Here is a 22,980-nt window from a genome sequence, read left to right as displayed (position 1 = left end):
AAACATCATTTTTGTTTTTGTTTTCGGCCACACCCTGTGATGCTCAGGGGTTACTCCTGGCTATGTGCTCAGAAATCACTCCTGGCTTGGGGAACCATATGGGATGTTGGGGGATAGAACCATGGTCCGTCCTAGGCTATTGCGCACAAGGCAGCGGGTCTGTGCCACCACTTCAATCCCAACATCTTTTTTTTTGTTGTTGTTCACACCCAACAGCGCTCAGGGGATACTCCTGGCTCTATGCTCAGAAATTGCTCCTGGCAGGCTCAGGGGACCATATAAGATGTCAGGATTCAAACCACTGACCTTCTGCATGGAAGGCAAACACCTTACCTCCATGCTATCTCTCCAGCCCCCCAACATCTTTTTTATCAGGGCCTGAAAATGCAGTGGAAGACTCACAAGACCCTCCTCGGGCCATGCTCAGGGAATCATGTAGTGCCAGGATGAACTCAGGGCTGAAACACACATGCTCTGTAGGTCTCCCTACTCCCTGAACTCCCTTCTTTAGATTTAACTGGGATCAACTGTGGGGTCCTTAGGGAAGCACCTGTACATGAGGTGGCATTAGGCTTTCATAATGAACTTCCTCTGCCACTGTTCTCAGTCCACTGCAGTGGGATTCAGCTGTCCACTCGAGTCCACAAGGGCCCACATCTGCTCCAGTGTGGCAGGAAGGCATGATGGCACCTGGACAGACACTGTCACTGCCTCCAGCTTGAGGCTTAGCAGGGAGGACTGCAATATTCTGGTTACCATGGAAACAAGTCCCACTCAGCCTGGGATCAGGGATACGGTCAAGGGACTGTCCATGATGCTAGAGAAGAGACATGGGCTAGTGCTGCAACAGATACAAAGGTGCAGGCCAGAGCTGTCCCTCAGCACTTCCAAGTTCGCAGTGGGGGTCCAAGGAGGGGCCCTCAGAAGATCTTGAAGCCTTTCAGTAGGGTTAGCGTGGGTGCCTTGCGCTTGCTCTGGGCCCGGGAAGACTTTACAGTGACCAGTTTGGCCTGGGCCACGGCCGGCATCTCCTTCAGGCTCACAGTGGAAAGCGTGTTGAAGGTGCAGCTAGCCAGGCCATGGCGGGCAGCCAGTGGGGCCTGGTGTGGTGGGACCCTCTCCTCGGAGATAAAGAGGGGCCGGGGCCGGGGGATCTTCTCCAGTTCCCGCCTGGCCTCCCGCACTGCCTCGTGGAAGACATGCTGCACATGCTCAAAGTCCAGGCAGGCAGACACCTCGAAGAATAGGCACCCGAATCTGCTGGCCAAGGCGGCACCCTCTGTCTCTGTGACCTGCCTGGGAAGGAAGTAGGCAAGATTGGATCAGGTAGACCTATACTACACTCTCTCCCCCATATCCCTTTGGAAATCAGTTTTCTCATCAGGAAAATAAGATCTTGAGTGGCTTCTGAAGGTTGAGAGATGTTGGTATAGCAAGACAAACCTCCCCACTAAACAGTACTCATGAGGAGGAAGCTAGGTCAGGGAGAAGCTGCCTTTGATGATCTCCATGCCAGACATGGCCTGAGGCTGGAGGAAGGTGGTCCTCTCCTGTTCCAGCCGGAAACAAGGCAACCTAGCTTGGAGGATCAGCTGAAGGAAAGGCTGTGGTTTGCACTGACAACTGAGGCAAGAATGCCTCAGTGTCTCAGGCCAGCCTGTACTTGGCAGAACTCTCCCAGCCTGTACTTGGCAGACAGGGTAGAAGAAAACAGGCAGGTGGGGACCATATTTCAGGGGAGAAGCAAGAAGAAGGAAAGAAAGAGTAGCTTCTCTATTTCCAGCCTGGTCTGATATCAGTTCTGGTGGAAGCAGGTATTTATAAACTGGAAAGGTTCTGTAAGCTTCTAGCCCAAAAACCAGAGGAATTGAAAGGAGGAAGAGGTAGATAAGATTCTGGGAGAGGGGTGGGTCCCTGGAGACTTGCAATGACTGAATCCCACCTCCCATCTAAGTTGCCTCTCCTCATTACTGCCTCATTCTCAAGGACATTCTATGAGATGAGAAGAGAGACAAGAATGGCTACTATGGGAAATGGCTTAGGAACAGATAGCTGAAAAGGACCGTCAGACGACAGAAGCAAAAGATTCAGGGCAGCTTCGAGACAGCACAGGGATTAAGGTTTGCTTTGCATCTCCCCAACCTTCCCTGGTTCCAAATCCTGGCACTATATTGGTTCCCTGAGCACTTGCAGAGATCATTGCTGGTCTTAGAGCCAGGAAGAGCCTCTGAGTGCTCCTTGCCCAAAGCAAAACAAATAAACATCAATAGCAACAAAAATAAAAAAAAAATAGGGGCAGAACATCTAATAATCCACTCCTCAGCCACGGTGGTGTTCTGGCTCAACTCAGCAGCTCTTAAGAAAACCATTTATTTGATATTGACAGTTTTGATGAATCTGAATCTATAGTTGAGAGACTTGAAGAACCCTTTCAGAAATAAGGGTACTGTGTGAGCATGTAACCAAGGCATGCAACTTATCCTGCTTTTCACTTTGCTGCAGTCTAGTAAAAGTATATTGGTAGTTTGGGAACTAGCCCTCTCTATAACACATATTTTACCTTTAGCTACAAGACAGTCATGAAAAACCCTGAGTAATTCTCAACACTAGTTAGCATCACTGACCCCATCAAATTTTCACTTACAAATTTAACATATGATCAGACGTGGAAATGAGGATAAATTAATTGTAATGACTTGTTCTTAGAAGCTCATACTACTTCATTTGAGTATTCTTTACTATTTGCTTCCTAGCCTCTTTTTTTTTTTTTTTTTTTGACAATACATTTGGAAATAGAGCAGAACCAAAACAGTGATCCAGTTTGGTTTTCCCTCATATTAAAAACCAATTTATTAACAATTGGATCTTCTCAGGGCCAGGCGGTGGCGCTGGAGGTAAGGTGCCTGCCTTGCCTGCGCTAGCCTAGGACGGACCGAGGTTCGATCCCCCGGTGTCCCATATGGTCCCCCAAGAAGCCAGGAGCAACTTCTGAGCGCATAGCCAGGAGTAACCCCTGAGCGTCACAGGGTGTGGCCCAAAAACCAAAAAAAAAAACAAAAAAAAAAACCAAAAACAATTGGATCTTCTGAGGCTGGAGAGATAGCACAGCGGTTTGCCTTGCATGCAGTAGGTCAGTGGTTTAAATCCCAGCATCCCATATGGTCCTCCGAGCCTGCTGGGGGCCAATTTATGAATGTAGAGCCAGGAGTAGCCCCTGAGTGCTGCAGGGTGTGACCTCCCCCCCCCCAAAAAAAAAATCCACCAATTGGATCTTCTGGTATCTCTCAGTGATCTTCATTGACTACTGACTGGGCCTGTGATCCTCAAACACTACTTTTGGTTTTGTTTTGGGGCCACACCTGGCAGTGCTCAGGGCTTACTCCTTGCTCAACACTCTGGGATCAATCACTCCTGGTCAGGGTACCATAATAGGGTACAAGAAATTAAACCTTGGTTGGCTATGTACAAGGCAAGTGCCCTGCCCACTGTACTATCTCTCTGGTCCCAAGAACACTTTTTGATCACATAACTTCTCACATCAACTGGGATGAACTTTGGTTCTATGGTTTGACTAGCCAGACCCTCATTTCAGGAATGCACCTCTCATCTTCTCATGGTTCACCTGAGCTTTTCATCTCTCTCTGATGACTGACCCCAGTGAACAAATCTTTGAGGATTGTCTGGTCTGAGCAGTAGAGGTGAGTGGAAGGCTAGTGGAAAGTGTCTGGTAACTCGACATGTGTCAATGTTAAGAGAAGGCCAGTGGGATTACTCATCAAGTAGAAATGTCATGGCCTCCGATCAGAAGCCTGAGGTTCACTGAAGAGGGCACACCGTGCCTCTAAACATTCCAATTTCAGGTCTTTTCAAATACTCTGCCAGCCAAGCAAAACAAGGCTGCCACTTTCTGTGGTTATGGGCTCACTGACCCTGTCTGTGACCTTTGAACCAAACACAACCCTTTGCTACCAACTACCAGCCACCACCAGCAGGAGTGAGTCTAGGCCTCATTAGGCTGGAGAAAGAACTGATTGGCCTAGAGTGGTCACCCGACATGAACAACCAATCAGAGTCGCTACACCAGGAGTAGGCCCTATCACCGGATGGCAAGCTTGGGCAGGAGTGGGAACTGAAGGTCAAACAGTTAGGCAAGAAAGGGCGAGGCTGGAGACCATGTGCCTCCTGAGGATGCAAGGCGTGGCTTTCCCCTCCTCTCTTGACTTGTGAGGTCCGATCCTGTGTGGTCCTTATGCCTTTCCCTAGGCTGCCTGGAAACCCACGCCCGCCTGTCCCCAATACTTCCATTTCTGCCTAAACTGGGAGTGGGCGTGGGGTGGGGGCGCTGTTGTTTTGCTGCTCTGGTCCCAGAAAATAACTCACAGTGGAGACTACGAGTTATTTTCTGGAACCAGAGCAGCAAAACAATGGGGTGAGTGAAGCCCAGAGAAGTCACGCTCACCTGTACTGGGCCATGTCCAGCTTGTTGCCCAGGAGCAGGATTGGGTAGCCGTGCTGCGTGTCCCTGGCATGCAGAGCCAACAGCTCCAAGTAGCGGCTGCTGCCCTCGAAACTCTGGCGGCTGTCCATGCTGTACACGACTAGGAAGGCGTGTGCCCAGTTCAGATAGCGCTCACAGTTCCGGGGGATGTCCTGGGGTGAGTGAGGGGAGGGTGAAAGCCTTCACCTGAGTGCCCCCCGCCTGTGCCCCCTTCTTTGTATATTGTTCCCCAGAAGAACCCATTTCAAAGGGGCACTTGAGTGGCACTTGGCTGCGAGTGAAAAGAGGCATTGTCTCTTAGGCTTTCTCCCACCATCCAGCCCGAGACCTTGGCCTTTGGTGCTCAGAGCTGAGTCTGGCATGGCCTCGACCCAGACTGGGCTGGCCCCAGGCATCTCTAGTTTGGGGTTGGGCTCCCTCATGGAGTCCCTTTGGTTTCTGGCTTGGTCAAGGCTGCTGAGAAGACCCAGGGAACTGTATGCCCTGGGCCACATGGGTGGAAGGGAGGGTACCTCTATAAACCCATGTCATCTGCCTGTGTGTACCCAAGTACCCTGCCATAGGAGCACAGAATTTGGACAGATGCCCATGAGCACCCAGCCCTGGGTCCAAAGTGGTCAGAACCTCATGGGGAGGGGGTCAGAGACAAAGTGGGCTTTCAGAGGATGGAGAGTGCCAGAACCAGCACTGTCTCTAGGCAGTCTCAGGAGGCGGTGGTAGGGGTGGGATTACCGGGTCTGCAGTGTCCATAACTCTCAGATGGACAGGTTGGTGATCCACTATCTCTTCGGAACTGTAGGTGTCCTCTGCAATACAGAAATTCAGCCAGGTGAGGGTAGGGCAGGGCGAGGCAGGGTGCTCTATGGATAGGGTCTGGACTCCTCTCTATGGATGGTCTGGCTGAGCAGGAGCCACTGGACAGGCTTTGACCCTCATGTACATGGACAACGTGAGCAGAACCATTCCATTGAGGCATATCATGGACCACTCAGAGAACATGCCTCTGGGAACAGAACCATGTTCCAAGGCCTCCTACCACACCACAGGATGAGTCTGTTAACAGAAGCCTCAGGAGTTCTGCCCACCTCTCCCTCCCAAAGCACCAGTGTGTCCCCAATCCTCTTCCCCTCTATCCACAATTCTGACAATCCTTCCCCAGGAGAAGAGACAGCAAGAGAAGCGCACACAATGGCAGGGAAGGCATGTCCAAAGAAGGTTCTTCCTGGAAGCTACTTGGTAAGGCTGAGAGTGCCAGATTGGCGATGTGGACTCAGGCTCCACAGCTGTGCATCTAGCACTATTGCTCCACTAAGACACTTTAGATCTCTGAATATTTTTTCTCAAAATTTCCCTCAGATTCACTGTTAATTATTTGAATATCATTTTTCACAAATAATTCAGCTGAACACTGTCAAACTTTCATTTTATAAAAAGTGAGTACAAGGGAGCCAGAGTGATAGTACAGGGGGGCAGGAGTTTGCCTTGCATATAGCCAACTGGGGTTCAATTTCCAGGATCCCATATGGTCCCCCGAATCTGCCAAAAGTAACACAGAGCACAGATCCAGGAGTAACCCTTGAGCGCTGCCAGGTGTGACCCAAAAAACAAAAACAAAAAGTCAGTTCTGGGATCATAATCATAGTACAATAGATACTTGCCTTACCTGAGGCTGACCCAAGTTTGATCCCTGGCACCTAATATGGTCCCCTAAATTCACCAGGAGTGAGGTCTCCCAAACTCTCCCTAGAGGGTTTAATCCCTTAAAACCACCAATATATGGCCCAAGACAAGCCTAGTGAATACTCTAGCCAGAGAGCTCAGTGGTCTGGGACACACATTTTTGCCTATAGTAGGTTCCCAGAACAGAGCCAGGAGTGACCCTGGAGCTCAGAACTGCCTCTGGCACTGCCCCCAAGAAAATGATAAATGCCCTTTTATGAAACTTGGACACTGGCTGTGAAGGAGCACAGGGACCTTGGAACTCCAGTGTTTATAGACAGGTCACATTTCTGGGGGATCTTTTATACTGATTTTTAAAACCATTTTGGACTCATAAAGAAGGTACAAAATAGTACAAGTTCTTGTATGCTCTTCCTCTTCCCGTGTGAACCCCCGCCACCACCCAAGGCGATGAAGAATCTCAACATTGGTGCCTGTCAAGGGAGTCAGTGTCCCCCTTTATTTGGATCTCATGACTTCTTCCTCCTCGGTTCTCATGACCCCTGCCCTGTGGGGTCAAGGAGTACCCAGGCATGTGGAAGTGCCTTACAGACATACTGGCAAACCCCTCCTTGACTACCTCATACCTAGACAGAACTGGGGTCCTCTCTGTCTTTCTGGCAGCAGCCCCTATGAGCAAATCACCCTGGTTGTGGCTAAATTTGAGTCCACTGCCTCTCTGAAGGCTGCTGGCTGCCAGACCAGGCCTGGACACATGCCAGCCACCAGCAGGAATCACAGCTCCTGTCCCCAGCCTGCTCTGGGGACTTGGCTAAATAGCTGCTCTTATTCATAGACCCCCTCAAAAAATCAAATGGAAAATATGTCCCAAATATTTAACTATATTTGGTCCAAGAAACGCAGTCCCAGAGGCTCCTTTGTGCAGCTTGCTTTTGTTTTCCTGCTCATGCTGTCTGATACACCCACTTTAGTGCCCCAAAGACCCAGTACCCAAAAGGCACCAGCCAAGAAAAGCAAGAGCCCCACATGGTCTCTTGTGGTCATAAAGCCTTTGGGAAGTGCTGTTAGTGGCCCTTCAGAGGCCAAAGGTGAGGCCCAGAAGAAAAGGAAGCTCATCTCGCCATATGCATCCCAGGAATTTGAACTCAAGGCTTCACTATTTCTGCAGAGCCTCCTGGGAGAGCAAGAAGTTCACTGCAACTAATGATGTGGTGGGGGTTTGTGGAGTGGGGGGATGAGTAAGCAGAGATGCCCTAGAGATGATTAGATCCAGCCCCTCTTCCTCTGGTTTACCCTGGTTTACAAAGGGTGAGGAAAGGTCCTTTCCAAGTAGCATTAGGGTCCTCTTTTGCCATCACCAAATCCTTCCCATTAGCCACACTAGTGTTGCTATAAAATGTCGACTTTACCTACTACAATCTGTGTAAGTTAGGGTAGAAAACATTCCCCTCCCATAGCATTCTACAAAGCAATACAAGAACTAAAGGAGATCTGACAGGAGGCTGTGAGCCTAACGATGCTTCAGAATCCAGAAAGTACCCCTCCCCTGTGAGAGAAGGGGTTCTGGGGTACTCCTGGAGCATACACACACATACTCAGGACTCAGGCAGGGCCCTTCCACAGACACTGGTCCCTCATTCACAACCTGAAACAAGGCTCAGCTCTCAGAGGGAACACAAACATGGCTATACAATACTTGTTTTGTATATGGAGGTCCTGGTTTAGTCCTTGACACACCTCACTAAAAGGTAGAGAGGGGATTAAGGAGTGAAAAGGAGAAGGAGAAAGAGGAAGGGGAGAGAGAGAGGAGAGGAAGATATAATAACAGTCTATTTGTCTCATCTTCCAAAGGGGAAAGTCAACACAAGGAGAACCCAGGGCTACAAAGTCCTCAGAGCTACACTGCCCAGCACAAAACTGTAGGCAGTGATGGGAATGATTTCATCTTCCTTTGGACCTGAGATTCTCTATAACTTGGGCAAATCATTAAGCCCTTTCTACTTCAGTTTCTCTAACTACAAAACGGGGAAATAATAGAAGCTCTTCTCAAGCCCAGCTCCAACTGCCTGTTTCAGAGCATCTAAATAATTCTGGGCTCAGGCTGTAAATGGCAATAACCCAGGTCTCCATCCTCAAGAGGCTCTCTTGGAATTCAAGCTCTTGGAAGAACTTTGAGAGGAGGGAGGGGAAGAGTTATTGTACATCTCTGAAGAGCTAGGCCAGAGAGATAGTAAACTTTCCTTGCATGCTATTGACCAGAATTTGGTCCCCAACACCACATATGGTCTCCCAGTGCAGCCACGAGTGATTCCTCAGTATATGTACAGAACTAGGAGCAACCCTTGAGCTCTGCCAGGTTTGGCCATAAAAACAAGAGGAAATGAAAAAAAAAATTTTTTTTAAAGGGGCCAGAGAGATAGTGCAGCGGTAGGGTGTTGGCCTTACACGCAGAAAGACGGTGGTTCGAATCCCAGCATCCCATGTGGTCCCCCGAGCCTGCCGGGAGCGATTTCTGAGTGTAGAGCCAGGAGTAACCCCTGAATGATGCCAGGTGCAACCCAAAAGCCAAAAACAAAACAAAACAAAACAAACAAACAAACAGGAGGAGATGGAATAAAGATGGAGAAGGAGACTGAACCTCCACAGAGGGAGGGCAGGCTCCAAGGCCAAACTCACACTGTTTTGCTTTTGGGGAGAGAATCTGGCCACATCTCCACATTCTACATTCCTGGGGTAGATAGAGAGCAAGTGCATGCTTTGGCAGCATATATACTAAAATAAGATAGAGGGCAAGCCCAGAGGCCACAGTGACTGACCACTGCCAGTCAGTTCTGAGAGCCATGGCCAAGATAGGATAAGAAGTGGAAATCCCCATGCTAAGAAGCTCCTGGGGGGCACTAAAGGGTCTGGAGAGGGGAGCAGGGAAGGAGAGAGCCTGGAGAAGCAATGCCAGATACAACCCGGGAGGCATAGTTACATTTAAATTCCAGATAAGTAGCAAATACACTTCAGCATAAACATATCCTTTGGTGCAATGAGTGTTTTTGAGGACTACGTCTGCTTTTGAGACAGCATTTGTGGAAGTCTGTTTCCACTTCCCAGATAACCCTGTTTGTGCTGTCTCAACCTCTCCAGACCTCCACTCATTATAATTCATGTTCTACTCCCCCCAACCTTCGTACCCTAGCCAGAACCCAAAACCTGTGTCCCACTCCCCCTGTAAGACAAGGATTTTCCTCAGCATCGGGGTGCTGGTCAGTGCACAGTGAAGGAATCAAGTTGGGAACAGACAGTGGTTCTCAAACTATGGCCCACGGGCCACATATTGTATTTGTATCTGTTTTGTTTCTTCATTGCAAAATAAGATATACGCAGTGTGCATAAGAATTCGTTCACAAGTTTTGTTTTTACTATAGTCAGACCCTCCAATGGTCTGAGGAATAGTGAACTGGCCCCCTGTTTAAAAAGTTTGAGGACCCCTGCTAGGGGTTGCCAGCAAGTCGCCTCTCCTGTACCTCTAACTTAACCAGGCAGTCCTCTGGGGTTCTGGTGAAGATCTTGGGACAATTCTGCTACATTTGGAAAAATACTGAAAAATGAACAGCCAAAGCCAACCCCCTCCCAGGCTTCAACATGTAGCACTGGGAACCCCATATTCCCAGAGTTGGGGGTACGCAACAGAGGCTGCACCAAGCCATACTGCTTGAGGGCCATGCTGCCTGCTCTATGGAACCCTCTGTCATTAAGAGTCCAGCAGCCTAAGAGAGCATCCAGAGTTGAAGTCAAGGCCTCAGACATTCGAGGGAGCCTTCCTCTCCCCACCAAAGCCTGGTTCTAGCTCAATAAAAAGGAAAAGCCATCCAAAGCAACAGCTCCCATTTGCTAAAGGTTACAATTATCCCCATTTTTCTCAAAACACACAACTGTAAATGTGCACTTTCAGACTCCTATGACAGCAATACTCATAAAATTCTGCTTGTGTTACAGACTGGGGTTCTGTAAAGAGTGGGTTTGAGAAAAAAGTTTTGTTGATAAAAGAAAGTTTCAGAAACCCTGCTCAGATCAGAGGGATTCCCAGCCCCATGGAAAGGAAGCCGTTTGTAGCAGAAGAAAAAGTCTAAGACTGGTCTGTTGATGTGACTTGTTTGTTTGTTTTTGTTATGGGGCCACACCCAGTAGTTCTCAGGGGTCACTCCTGGCTCTGCACTCAGAAATCACTCCTAACATGCACCCGCTGTGCTACTGCTCTAGCCTTATGATGTGACTTTTTTAGTCCTCACAGATTTTCCCAAAGATAAGTCTCCTTTGTTTATTTGGTTTGGTTTGGTTTGATACCAGCTGGGTTTTGGAGCCACACCCGGCGACACTCAGGGGCTTCTCCTGGCTCTGGTCAGAAGTCATTCCTGGCAGGCTCAGGGGACCATACGGGATACTGGGAATCAAACCAGGTCCATCCCTGGTCGACCCAGTGCAAGGCAAATGCCTTACCGTTGTGCTATCACTCCGGCTCCTGTCCCTCTTTTTGTTGTTGTTTTTGGTTTTAGGCCCCACTCAGTGGTGCTCTTTGCTTTGTACTCTGAGATCACATTGCATAGGCCTCATACCATATGGGATGCCAGAGATCGAACCCAGAGTATCTTTATGTTCATTTCACAGGCAAATTCAGAGATATTCTCCAGCAGCTCCAAGGTTGCACAGCCAGTATGTGACAGAGTCAGAATTCCAACTCAGATCTGACCCTAGAGCATCACTCTTCCGACTATGCTATGAAAACAAGACTAGTTTTGTGTGGGACACCAAGATCAGGCTTAGAAGCCACATTGCTAGAACATTTCTCAAATGCCCAGTTTTTTCTGAAAAAGCACATTGAGACCATCTTTAAGAAAAACACTTAATGGGTATGGATGTTGTTTTTTTTTTTGTTGTTGTTGCTGTTTTTTTTTTGTTTTGTTTTGTTTTTTGGTTTTTGGGCCACACCCGGCATTGCTCAGGGGTTACTCCTGGCTGTCTGCTCAGCAGACACGAGGGACCATATGGGACACCGGGATTCGAACCAACCACCTTTGGTCCTGGATCGGCTGCTTGCAAGGCAAACGCCACTCTGCTATCTCTCCGGGCCCATGGGTATGGATGTTCCATGTGTCTTATTTATTTACTTCTTTGATTTCTGGGCTATACCTGACTATGACCAGGGCTTACTCCTGACTCTGTACTCAGGGGTCATTCCTGGGAGGGCTCAGGTGATCATATGGGGTATCAGGAATTAAAATCTGCAAGGCAAGTGTCCTTCCCACTATACTATCTCCTGGGCCTATGTTTAATCTTTTTCTAGGGGCTAGACTTAGCAGTGGGGCGTAGGTGAGGGTATTCAGTACTGAGGATAAAACACAGGATTTCACAGATGCTTGGCATGTGTTCAATCATTTGAGTTACCATCTAGGCCTCTAAATTGTTTTTTAATCTTTGGATTTTATGGGGGTGTGGAGGTTGTGTCTCCCACACAGCATTTAGGGTCTCAGGTCCCTCCTGGCAATTCTTGGCCATGAATCCTGTGGTACTAAGTATTACTCCAGGCTAAGGTAGAGGTGCTGTGGTGGAGGGTGTCCAGGATAGTACCCTGTAATACTTTGGGGACCAGGTATTGCCTGGGATCCAACTAGGGTCAGCCTCATGAAGGAATGTGCCTTAACCCCTGTATTCTTTCTCGGCTCCTCAAATCTGTTTTAAGTTTCATCATACCTCAAATTTTAGCAAATCAACACTCCACTCTCCAATCAGTGTCAACACCTTAGTTGCCAAGATAGGATCTGAGGAGCACTTATATTGTACTCCCTGAGTGACCCATCCTGGGGGTCCCTTCCTCTATTCCCACAGGAACAGGCATACAGGGTCAAGTTGGACCCTTTAGGTGAGAAGTGAGGAGGGGAAGCAGGGTGTGTCTTACCCAAGTTGGGGTCATATTCACTGATAAATCTCCTGGTCAGGAACTTCACAGTGAGAGCTGCAAGAGACAGAGAAGCCAGCTCAGTTTCCTTGAAGTGATGCCTCCCCTTTCTACTCCTTCTAGGATGCCCCCTGGAAGACGGTGGGGGGCTAAGGAGTTGGTTTGAGAGGCTCAGCAGAGGCCAGAACAAAGGCCACCACGTTCTGTCCTTCTGATCAGTGTGTCACCGGTAACTAGCTTTTTCACAGGAAGAAAAACAATGAGAGGCATAAGTCTCAAGGGGCAGCTTGCCAAGACACCAACTTGGGAATCAGACTCATCCAGTGACCCCTGTGCCAATCTGGGAGGTCCCCACAGAAGGGAGGGGACCCCACTGCATCCCTGCTGTTACAAAGGTCCTGAAACATGGCCATTTGTTCCAGTTTGGGCTGTTCAGCAGAGGCAGTCATGGGTGACCCCTGAGAGTGGTCTCAATAACCCTGTCGTTCTCACACTCCAGGGAGGATCAGGCCTACTGGAGCCCCCTGTCCTCTGCTGGGAACAGCTCGGAAGGTCGCAACAAGTTTTGGCCTCCTGCCCCCTTTACAGAAAAACAAATCACTCAGTGCCACGTCCTCAAATCTAACTTCTTTAAATGAATAAACGGAAAGTGCTCCCCCATGCCTTCACCTACCAGGTTCTAGAGTTCTAGAGGGGTTTCATCCACTCTGAGGAAAACACTGGGCTGAGTGCCCCTCCTTACATCTCAGAACAGAAGACTCTAAAAGAGTGTCCCCAAACGGGGTGTCACCCCATTTCTGCTCAGAACTTGATCACCAAAAGCCTAGGTGCTGGTCGGCTGGTAGCTAGGACCCTTCAAAAGTCAGGCGGGGGCCATCGAGTCAGTAAAGCAGCCTCTTGTGTACATCGATGAGTGGAGAAGGAAGGGAGGGAGGGAGGGAGGGAGGGAGGGAGGAACGAAAGAAGGAAGGAAGGAAGAAAGGGAGGGAGGGAGGGAGGTAAGAAGGAAGGAAGGAAGGGAGGGATGGAGGGAGGAAGAAAAGAAGGAAAGAAGGAAGGAGAAGGAAGGAAGAAAGAAAGGAAGGAAGGGAGGGAGGGAGGGAGGGAGGGAGGGAGAAAGGGAGGGAGGAAGGAAAGAAGGAAAGAAGGAAGGAAGGGAGGGAGGGAGGGAGGGAGGAAAGAAGGAAAGAAGGAAGGAGAAGGAAGGAAGAAAGGAAGGAAGGAAAGAAGGAAGGAAGGGAGGGAGGAAGGAAGGAAAGAAAAGGAAAGGAGGAGGGAGAAGGAAGAAGGAGGGAAGGAAGAAAGGGAGGGAGGGAGGAAAGAAAGAAAGAAGGAAGGAGAAGGAAGGAAGAAAGGAAGGAAGGAAAGAAGGAAGGGAGGGAGGGAGGGAGGAAGGAACAAAAGGAAAGAAGGAGGGAGAAGGAAGAAGAAAGGAAGGAAGAAGGAAGGAAGGAAGGAAGGAAAGAAGGAAGGAAGGAAGGGAGGGAGGGAGGAAGGAAAGAAAAGGAAAGAAGGAGGGAGAAGGAAGAAGGAAGGAAGGAAAGAAGGAAGGAAAGGAGGGAGGGAAGGAGGGAGAGAGGGAGGGAGGGAGGAAGGAAGGAAAAGGAAGGAAGGAAAAGAGAGAGCTGAATTGCAACAAATTGTGTCCGTTGCACACTTGTTGCAAGAACGCACACACACTTGTTGCAGAATCTGCGGGCACACTTGCGATGGGGCCGGCCCCCCGGGGCTGGGGTGTCCTGGGGTCTCTGCTGACGTCGCCCCGGAGAGGCGCAGGGAGGCACAGACCACCCGAGCGGGAGCTGCCGGCTCACAGCAGCAGCACGGGAGCGGTCAGACGGGATCAGGGCCACGGAGCAGCCGAGGCAGAGAGCCCGTCCGCAGCCCCGCGCCGCACCCCACCTGCCAGTCCCCCGGGCCGGCGCCCCGACCCTGCAGCCCAGCCCAGCCCCACTCACCGGACTTGCCCGCCCCGCGGCGCCCCAGGACGGCCAAGTGGACGTCGAGGGGCGCGCTGTGCGGCCCGCTGATCGCGCGGGGCTTCCCGAACACCGAGGACATGGCGAGTGCAAGCGGGCCCGGAGTGGAGAAGGCCCGGCCGCGAGGCAACACTCCCGGCACCCGCGGGCGGCCGGTGGTTCGATCGTGCACGGTCCCGCAGCAGAAAGACGGGGCGGGGCCTCGCTGTTGTGGGCGGGGCCTAGGCTCGATGGGCGTGGTCGCCTGACGCTCCGCCCCTAGCACGCTGGCAGGACCCAGACTGGAGCCTTGGGCGGGGCCTCTTCCATGGTGGGCGGAGCCTCAGAACGGCCCGCCCCTGTTAGAGGCCCTGGACCCCTGCGCAACGCTGCTGGCAGGACCCAGACTGGAGCCCTGGGCGGAGCCTGGTGGGCGGGGCCTCTCCCATGGTGGGCGTGGTTTCATAACGCCCCGCCTCCTGTCAGGGGCCCTGGACCCCTGCGAAACGCTGCTGGCAGGACCCAGACTGGAGCCCCGAGGACCCGTCTCAGAAGATGCTCCCGGCCCAGTGTGCGCATCGCCTCCGTCCTGTCCGACCCACCACCCCACGCCTTTTGTTCCCCCAGCCGGCCCGCCGCTTCCTCCTCCCCATCGGATGGATGCCAGTGGGATTCGACCTTCCCAAACCTTCCCAAACCTCGTTAGACTACCTGCCAACTTGCCCTGGAGCTTTAGGGCATCATGGCAGAGTTCAGGCTCCCTGGGAAGGCAGCATTTCAAGACAGGGACCCACAGGATGGACCCTGGTTCGATTCCTGGCATCCCATATGGTCCCCCAAGCCTGCCAGGAGCTATTTCTAGCCATCTGTATCACCTTTTTTTTTTTTTTTTTTTTTTTTTTTTTAATCCCTGAAGAAGACAGCCTAGTTACATGTTCGTGGCCCCTTGTATTGATAGGACGGTTCCCTCTTGTATTTAGAACAGTTTTGGGAGGATGGGAAAGGCTAGGAAAATCATGTATCACTCCCTTTAAGTCCCAGTGGGGAATGTGACTGTGCCAGAGACTGACAAAGGATCCTGAGGGTTTTTTTGGTCCTAACAGGACACTTATGAATTAATGCCAGCTCCTCCACAGCTATCTTTGGGCAAGTCACCTCACTTCCTTCGACATTCATGTCCCCAGGAAGACACTTGCCTTGCAATCCACTGACCCCAGTTTGATTTCTGGCACCACATATAGTCCCCTGAGGGCCACCAGGAATGATCCTTGAGCATAGTGCCAGGACTAATCCCTAAGCACAGTCGAATGTGACCTGAAAACGAAAACCAAAAAATCAGAACACTAGAGGAAGGGAACAAATAAGTTCAGAATTCCATGATGTGGCTTAAACCTAATAGGGAGTGACAGATTTAACTTGGACTCCAGTCTGGGAGTTTTCGCGAACCCCAGAGCTCTCTCCCTTGGAATATTCTTTTCAGTGAAGTGGGGAGGATGTGAGTCCTCTGAGACTACTGCAGTTCCTTTCTTTCTTTCTTTCTTTCTTTCTTTCTTTCTTTCTTTCTTTCTTTCTTTCTTTCTTTCTTTCTTTCTTTCTTTCTTTCTTCTTTCTTTCTTTTCTTTCTTTCTTTCTTTCTTTCTTTCTTTCTTTCTTTCTTTCTTCTTTCTTTCTTTCTTCCTTCCTTCCTTCCTTCCTTCCTTCCTTCCTTCCTTCCTTCTTTCTTTCTTTCTTTCTTTCTTTCTTTCTTTCTTTCTTTCTTTCTTTCTTTCTTTCTTTCTTTCTTTCTTTCTTTCTTTCTTTCTTTCTCTCTCTTTCTTCTTTCTTTCTCCTTCCTTCCTTCCTTCCTTCCTTCCTTCCTTCCTTCCTTCCTTCCTTCCTTCCTTCCTTCCTTCCTTCCTTCCTTCCTTCTTTCTTTCTTTCTTTCTTTCTTTCTTTCTTTCTTTCTTTCTTTCTTTCTTTCTTTCGTTTTTGGGTCACACCCGGCGGTACTCAGGGGTTACTCCTGGCTGTGCTCAGAAATAGCTCCTAGCCGCTGTGCTATCTCTCCGGGCCCCTGCAGTTCCTTTCTTAACCTTCCTCAGCCATCCCAATCTATTTCCCCACAAAGAGAAACCCAGGAACCTCCAGCAGATGGGAGGTCTCAGAACCTCATGGTAAGACCTCTCCAAGGAAAGTGATTCTCAAGCTCTGGGCATTCTCAAGCTCTGATTTTTTTACTCATCTTTTTCTGGGTGATCATGCAGGTACACTAGCTGTAGTTATGAAGGCTCAAAGGTGCCAAGAGAAATTTATCTGAATTGCACCCTCAGGCCAGAATTGCTCACAGAGCTCATGGCCAACATTTTTCCTTTGAGTTGGAGATCATGGAGCCAAATTCCAGCCATAGTCCAGCTCTGGCCATGGTCCTCGGCGTAAACTGATTCTGGGTGGGGCTTTTTTTGTGGGGGGGGGTTGTCACACTCTGTGGCATTCAGGGTTTACTCCTTGTTCTGCACTCAGAAGTCACTCCTGGCAAGCTCGGGGACCATATGGGATGCCGGGATTTGAACCGAAGTCCATCCTGTGTTGGCCATGTGCAAGGCAATGCCTTACCGCTGTGCTATCACTCTGGTCCCCTGGGTGGGACTTTTGGGGCTGAAGAACCCATCATACTCAGGACTACCAGAAGTAGACCTCTACAGTGTAAGACTAGTCTCTACTGCACTCCTGCCGGGCATGGCTAGGGAGTTGTTATAGGTCAGTAAAACTGGGACCAATCAGCCAGTGGGAGCTCAATTCCACAAAGTGTTGTCTGAACTGCCCACAGTCAAAAAGGGTGACTCCTGCCTCAAGATTGACGGCTACCCCAAGGATGACCACATCAAAAGAGGTGGTCAGAGACTCCTTTGTGACTGGGAAGCTGGAGCTCATTTGCACCTAATCTTCTCTAGCTTAGGACTCAGGCCTTCCCTGTGTCCAAAGTCTGCCAGTATCCAAAATATTCCCCTCCTCTGAGGCAAAGACAACAAATAGTGCAACTGTTTAGTGGTCAGATTTTAGATACTTTAGGTCTAGAGAGACTGTTTCACTAAAAGTTCCCTAACCCCCCCTGACCATCCCTCAGAACCCACTAGGGCTTTTACAGATGGCTCTCCAGTACTCCAAATGCATAGATTAATGCCCTTAGCTCAGCAAGGAGCCTGAGTGTGCAGCAAATACTTAATAGAAGGCTCCAGGATGCATAATTTGGGAGTATGAGACCCAGAAGGGAAGGTCTAAAGGCTGTCTCACCCTTCCCTTGCCATGCCCTCCCCGGGTGCAATTCTATATAAATAGAACTTTGGGCAAACTTTCCATACGGTCGAGCCCATGGTGAGCATGTTCTATCCCTAGCATTACATGGCCTCAAACACTGTCAAGTATAGGCCTGGTGGGCCTCAAGCTCCAATAGCCTAGAGATGACCATTTACAAGGGCAACAAATATTTAGCTTTGGTGATCTTTTAATGATATCACTAAATTCTCTGTAGGTAAAATTGACACCCTCTTCTGTGGTATTCCATGATATATATTTAGATGTCAAAACTAAGCAGAATCCTAGATATAAGATCCCTACACCACCCAAGAACTGAGAATGCAAGAGGTTTGGTGGGGATGAATGAGATAGTAAAGCGAGTTCATTGTTGGTCTCATATGTGACCAATCCAGATTCAATCCCCAGCACCACAGGGTCTCCTTGAACACTGCCACCATTGATCCTGGATCACAGAGCCTGGAGTCAATCCTGAGCACCACCAGGTATGGGCTTTCACCTAAAAAACATACAAATAAGCCTAGATGTTGGACAGACTTTGCAAGTTGAAGGTCAGACCATGTCAGAGTCCAGCAGAAATATGATCATCTGGTCCAGTGTTCCTTCTTCCTCAGGTCCTGGCAAGTTCCAAATGCAGAAGCACCACAGAGGGCCATAGAGATAGTATAATAGGCAGGGTGTTTGCCTTGCTTATGGCTGATCTGGATTCAATCACCAGCAAACTGAGTCCCACTAGGAGTAATTCCTGAGCACAGCTGATTATGGCCCAAAATACTTCCATAGGAGGGAAACAAACAAACATGAGAGACAAAGTCAATGATCACCACCAGGTCTGGGGTGGGTGTCTACATGGGCAAGCTTCTCTTTCTGATAAGGAGGCTATGCCAGAACAGTGGCTGAGCCCCCTCCATCAGACTGGTGGTCATCATTCAGGTGTGGACCCTGGGGTCCCCTTACTCGGCCTCTCACTGTGTACCCGTCTCTGTGAATAGAGATCCTGGGAACGCACGCAGAGCTAACCTCTAAGCCCCTCTTTGAAGCCTCATCCTACCCTCACATATGGCTGATGGGGTGCTGAGTGGAGAGGGAGGTGGGCTTAAGGTCAGCCAGGGCCTGGGAACCCTGTAGGCTGCTGGAGCCTGGACACTTCCTTGTGGTCTCCAGGTCCCAGAGGGACAAGGACTGTGGGGAGGAGGAAATACCACTAGGGCATTGGGGCGGGCCCAGATGGTTGGGGTGAGGAGTAGTCTCAGCATCTTGACCTATCACCTTCCCCACTCCTTGGCAGCTAAGAATGGAGAAAGATAGGGGCACTGTGTCCCAGACACAAACATCAGGAGCAGCTCAGCCATGAAGGCTTCTCTCTGCCTCAACCCCCTGCAACGGCTATGCCATGACAAAGTCCAGCAGTAGCCAGGAATCTGGCACAGACCATTTTGGATGTGTATCCCTTCCTCCCGACCCTCACAACCGCAGCACTGGTCTGGGAAAAGTTCTCAGACTTCACTATCCAGTTCCATATCGTCTATAATCAAGGAACTCGCAGCCCATCTCTTGGACTCCTGCCACCCTCCCCTTATCACCAAGTGCATAGCAAGGACCGATCTCCTGTGGGCACTGCAAAACACCATCTTCTGCTGCCTGGACTGTCCTGGCCCTGCCCTAATCCCTGGCCTCAGAAGGCAGCTGGCAGAGGGCCTGAGAAGACCTCTTGGGACAGTGTGCCCAGCCGCTCCATCTCCTCCCCTTCCTGTCTGGTCCCTGGGGCAGAGCCTCCAGGAAGTTTCCAGTCTCCTCCTCCTGCCTTCCCAGGCTCTCATCAATGGCCCCTCACCCTGCAGCTCAGATGGTGAGAGCTGAGTGAGCTCCCTGTGGGGGAGGCCACTGGTGTCACGAGCCTGCACGCTCATATGTGCACTGTGCAATGTCTCTGTCTGTGACCTTTAGTTATTCCACTAAAAAAAAAAATCTCTTGAAGCCGGAGCAGTGGTGCAGCAGTACGGCATTTGCCTTGTATGCAGCTGACCTCATTGAGTAGAGGAGTTTCTCCACTCTGAAACTGGGGGCCCTCTACTCTCCTGTTGGGGTGCACAGCCCCTGACAGTCAGGTGCCACATCACATAGCTAGGCCTGAGACTGCAATTGAATGAGTGGTAGAAGATTACCACTAAGCTCTTATGCACTGGCATGTCTGATCAAGGGCTTCGAAGTAGAGCTCTATAACGTACAGGCTGCAAAGTAAAATTGTAAGCAGTGAGAAAGAGGCTCAGGGTGGGCTTGTGTTTCACGAAGGCCTCGACAAATCCTAGACATTTCCTTTTCCATCCTCTGATACAAAGGAAGTGGTAGAACCACACAAACTGCTCTTCCAGCTATAAACTTTTTTCCTAGAACCTGTAGCTGAGAGAAACAGAGGACAGTGGTCAGGGGCATAAGTTCTAGAAACACAGTGGCTGCACATTACTTCTCTGTCTGTGACCTTTAGTTACTCCACTAAAAAAAAAATCTCTTGAAGCCGGAGTGGTGGCGCAGCGATAGGGCATTTGCCTGCATGCAGCTGACCTAGGACAGATCGAGGTTCCATTCTCGGGCGTCCCATATGGTCCCCCAAGCCAGAAGCGATTTCGGAACTCATAGCCAGGAGTAACCCCTGAGCGTCACTGGGTGTGGCCACCCCCAAAAAAAATCTCCTTGTGCTCGGTCTCTTGATTTGTGAAATGGGCCAATAATATTATAATAATGTTATGACAACATAATGGTATTAATTCAATATTATATAAATACACTATATTTATATAATATAAATATATTATAACAAAATAAATAATAATATATTAAAATGCTGTTTTAACCATACATGAGTATTACTTACTAAATGAGCAGAAACAGGGTGGAGATCTTACTGTGGGGATTGTGTTTACCTGGCACAAGGCTAACCCAAATTTGTTCCAGGCACCAAACAGGATACCCTGAGTCCCACCAGGGGTGATCCCTGAGCACCTCTGGTGAGACCCCAGAACCAACAATAAGTAGAGAGGCTGGATAAATAAATGCCCTGTTCAATCCATAATATCCTATATGGCCCCCTGAGGAATTCCTGAGGAATTACTTGCCAGAAGTAATTCCCGAGTGCAAGGAGATCAGGAGTGACCTCTGAGCACCACTGGGTGCGAACCAAAAGCAAAAGGAACACTAGATAAATAGAAATAATGGGCTCGTGATGCCTCTCAAAATTAAACATTTATCACAGGATGGTCTCAGGTCTGTAGGAATGCAACTGTACCTGACATCACTTGGTGAACCAGCACTAACTCAGAAAGCCCTAAATCCCTTCCTGCTCCGGGTGAGGGAACCTTCCAAAACCATGGAGCTAGATTCTGACTCTCATTCCAAACACCCTCCAAAAAGAAGGGCCACCCTGGTGAAAAATGGGTGCTTTCGAAGCCACTAGGTTCTGAGCCAGGGCCTTCCATCGACCTGGTGTAGATGGACAGGGCTGGGTTCTAGGTCACCTCCTCATGCCTGGCCTGCGATGGGGGCCCCCCAGGAGAGGATCGCAGCGACCTCCCGGTTCTCGGGAGGAGAGCAATGACCCGGCAGGTCCCCGGGAGCCCTTGGCTGCACATCACATGATGCTAACTAACTATCTTTAGCCGGACGATTATTTATATCTCCCGGGGGGAGCTCGTCCTGCTCCGGCGTGGGCCTGGGCCGGCGCTCGGGGCTCGGGCGACGGCGGCGCAGAGGCGCAGATGCAGATGCAGGTGCCGGTGCAGGTGTGGGTGGACGGGCAGCTGTTCCAGGCCGAGCGCGCCTGGCTGGAAGAGCACTGCGGCTTCTTCCGAGGCCTGTTCCGCTCGGGCATGCGGGAGGCGCGCGCCGCCGAGGTGCGCCTGGGCGCGCTGAGCGCGGCGGGCTTCGGCACGGCGCTGCGGGTGCTGCGGGGCGAGCGGCCGGCGCTGGCGGCCGCCGACGAGCTGCTGCAGGCCGTGGAGTGCGCCGCCTTCTTGCAGGCGCCCGCCCTGGCGCGCTTCTTGGAGCACAGCCTCACCGCCGACAACTGCGCGCTGCTGTGCGACCTGGCCGCGGCCTTCGGGCTGCCCGGCTTGCTGCACCGCGCCGCGCTCTTCATCCAAGACGGCGCGGGCGAGCTGGCGGCCGGGCTGGCCTTGCCCGAGGCCCGCGCCTATGTCCACGCGCAGCGGCCCAGCAGCTACGTGGCGGTCAGCACGCACACGCCCGCGCCCGGCTTCCTGGAGGACGCGTCGCGCACCCTGTGCTACCTGGACGAGGAGGGCGACGCGTGGCGCACGCTGGCCGCGCTGCCCCTGGAGGCCAGCACGCTGCTGGCCGGCGTGGCCACGCTGGGCAACAAGCCTCTACATCGTGGGCGGCGTGCCGCGGCGCCAGCAAGGAGGTGGTGACCACCGGCTTCTGCTACGACCCCGACGGCGGCACCTGGCGCCGCTTCGCCGGCCCGCACCAGCCCCCCGCCTACGACACCTCGCGCTGGCCGGCTTCGACGGGCACCTCTACGCCCTCGGCGGCGAGTTCCAGCGCACGCCCAGAGCTCCGTGGAGCGCTACGACCCCGCCGCGGGCCTCTGGAGCTTCGTGGGCCGACCTGCCGCAGCCGGCGGCCGGTGCGGCCTGCGCCCAGGCCCTCGGCCGACTCTTCGTTCTGTCTCTGGCGGCCCGCCGACACCACGGCCGTGGTGGAGTACCCTGGCCGGAGCCCCCGACGCCTGGCTGCCCGTGGCCGAGCTTCGGAGGCCGCAGAGCTATGGCCACTCGCATGGTGCGCACCGGACAGCCTCTACGTGGTGCGCAAACGGGCCTTCGGACGACTTCTTGCACTGCGCCATCGACTGCCTGAACCTGGCCACGGGCCAGTGGACCGCGCTGCCCGGCCAGTTCGTCAACAGGCAAGGGCGCGCTCTTCACCGCCGTGGTTGCGAGGCGACACGGTCCTACACCGACAACCGCATGTTTCACGCTGCTCTATGCCATCGAGGGGGGGCACCTGGCGACTGCTCCGGGAGCAGGCCGGCTTTCCACGGCCCGGCTCCCTGCAGACCTTTCTTCTGAGGTTGCCCCGGGGACTCCTGGACCCGTGGCTTCCAACACCCCAGAACCGTGACCATCCCCCACAAAAGTAGGGCTGAGCAGGGAAGCCCACGCCTCAGCTCTGGCCCGGTTCCAAGACGCTGACAAAAAGTCTTGGAGACTTCTACGGCTGTGTGTTACCTGCGCTACATGTGGCTCCAGAAGCTTCAGGATTCTCCGAAGATCCTCAACCGAGAGGCTGGGATGATACCAGAAGATTTCTGTTGCTCTGGCTAGTGATGGGAGGGCTGCAATGTTGGTGAACAAGTGAGAGTGTGCTCATGAGGATGGTCACTATCACTGGAACTGTAAATGGGCGAGTCATTGAGCGTGGCTCAGAGTGGCCGAGAGTCGACAGGATGTCAGAAGTAGGCTCCTACCTGAGGCCAGAATTGGGCTTCTATTGTGTGCCCAGCGTGGTGCTAAGGGGGAAGTGACTGTAGTTGCCCACCTTAGGGTCAAGCACAAGAAAATGGGACTTGCTAGAGGCCAATGGCACCTTTA

At 51.4% G+C, this 22,980-nt stretch overlaps 2 protein-coding genes across 2 annotated transcripts; one reads left to right on the top strand and one right to left on the bottom strand.

The window, feature by feature from the left end:
• Positions 1-293: 293 nt before the first annotated feature.
• On the bottom strand, positions 294-14,217 carry RASL12 (RAS like family 12). Its single transcript, XM_049778378.1, has 5 exons — positions 14,081-14,217; positions 12,123-12,179; positions 5,231-5,304; positions 4,460-4,650; positions 294-1,296 (listed from the first exon to the last, which is right to left on the bottom strand). Exons 1-5 carry the CDS (start codon positions 14,181-14,183, stop codon positions 921-923), a joined length of 801 nt encoding a protein of 266 aa, XP_049634335.1. The 5' UTR covers positions 14,184-14,217; the 3' UTR covers positions 294-920.
• Positions 14,182-22,510, top strand: KBTBD13 (kelch repeat and BTB domain containing 13). Its single transcript, XM_049782882.1, is given in 16 exon segments — positions 14,182-14,256; positions 14,364-14,509; positions 14,567-14,742; positions 16,887-16,952; positions 19,213-19,220; positions 21,025-21,747; positions 21,749-21,769; positions 21,771-21,875; positions 21,878-21,935; positions 21,938-21,987; positions 21,989-22,051; positions 22,053-22,109; positions 22,111-22,293; positions 22,295-22,384; positions 22,386-22,461; positions 22,464-22,510. Coding segments are annotated over 16 exon segments (1,944 nt in total).
• The last annotated feature ends 470 nt before the right edge of the window (positions 22,511-22,980 follow it).

The sequence above is a fragment of the Suncus etruscus genome, chromosome 1 (genome assembly GCF_024139225.1).
Source record: "Suncus etruscus isolate mSunEtr1 chromosome 1, mSunEtr1.pri.cur, whole genome shotgun sequence".
NCBI lineage: Eukaryota > Metazoa > Chordata > Mammalia > Eulipotyphla > Soricidae > Suncus > Suncus etruscus.
This window is presented reverse-complemented; position numbering and strand designations above follow the sequence as displayed.

What these genes read in the sequence shown, in the direction of transcription:
- RASL12 (XM_049778378.1), bottom strand. Translation starts at nt 14,183, where the DNA reads ATGTCCTCGGTGTTCGGGAAGCCCCGCGCGATCAGCGGGCCGCACAGC. An exon ending in TGAATATGACCCCAACTTGG is followed by an intron (nt 5,305 to 12,122) that starts GTAAGACACACC and finishes TCTGTATTGCAG; the next exon opens with AGGACACCTACAGTTCCGAA. An exon ending in TTATGGACACTGCAGACCCG is followed by an intron (nt 4,651 to 5,230) that starts GTAATCCCACCC and finishes CACTCACCCCAG; the next exon opens with GACATCCCCCGGAACTGTGA.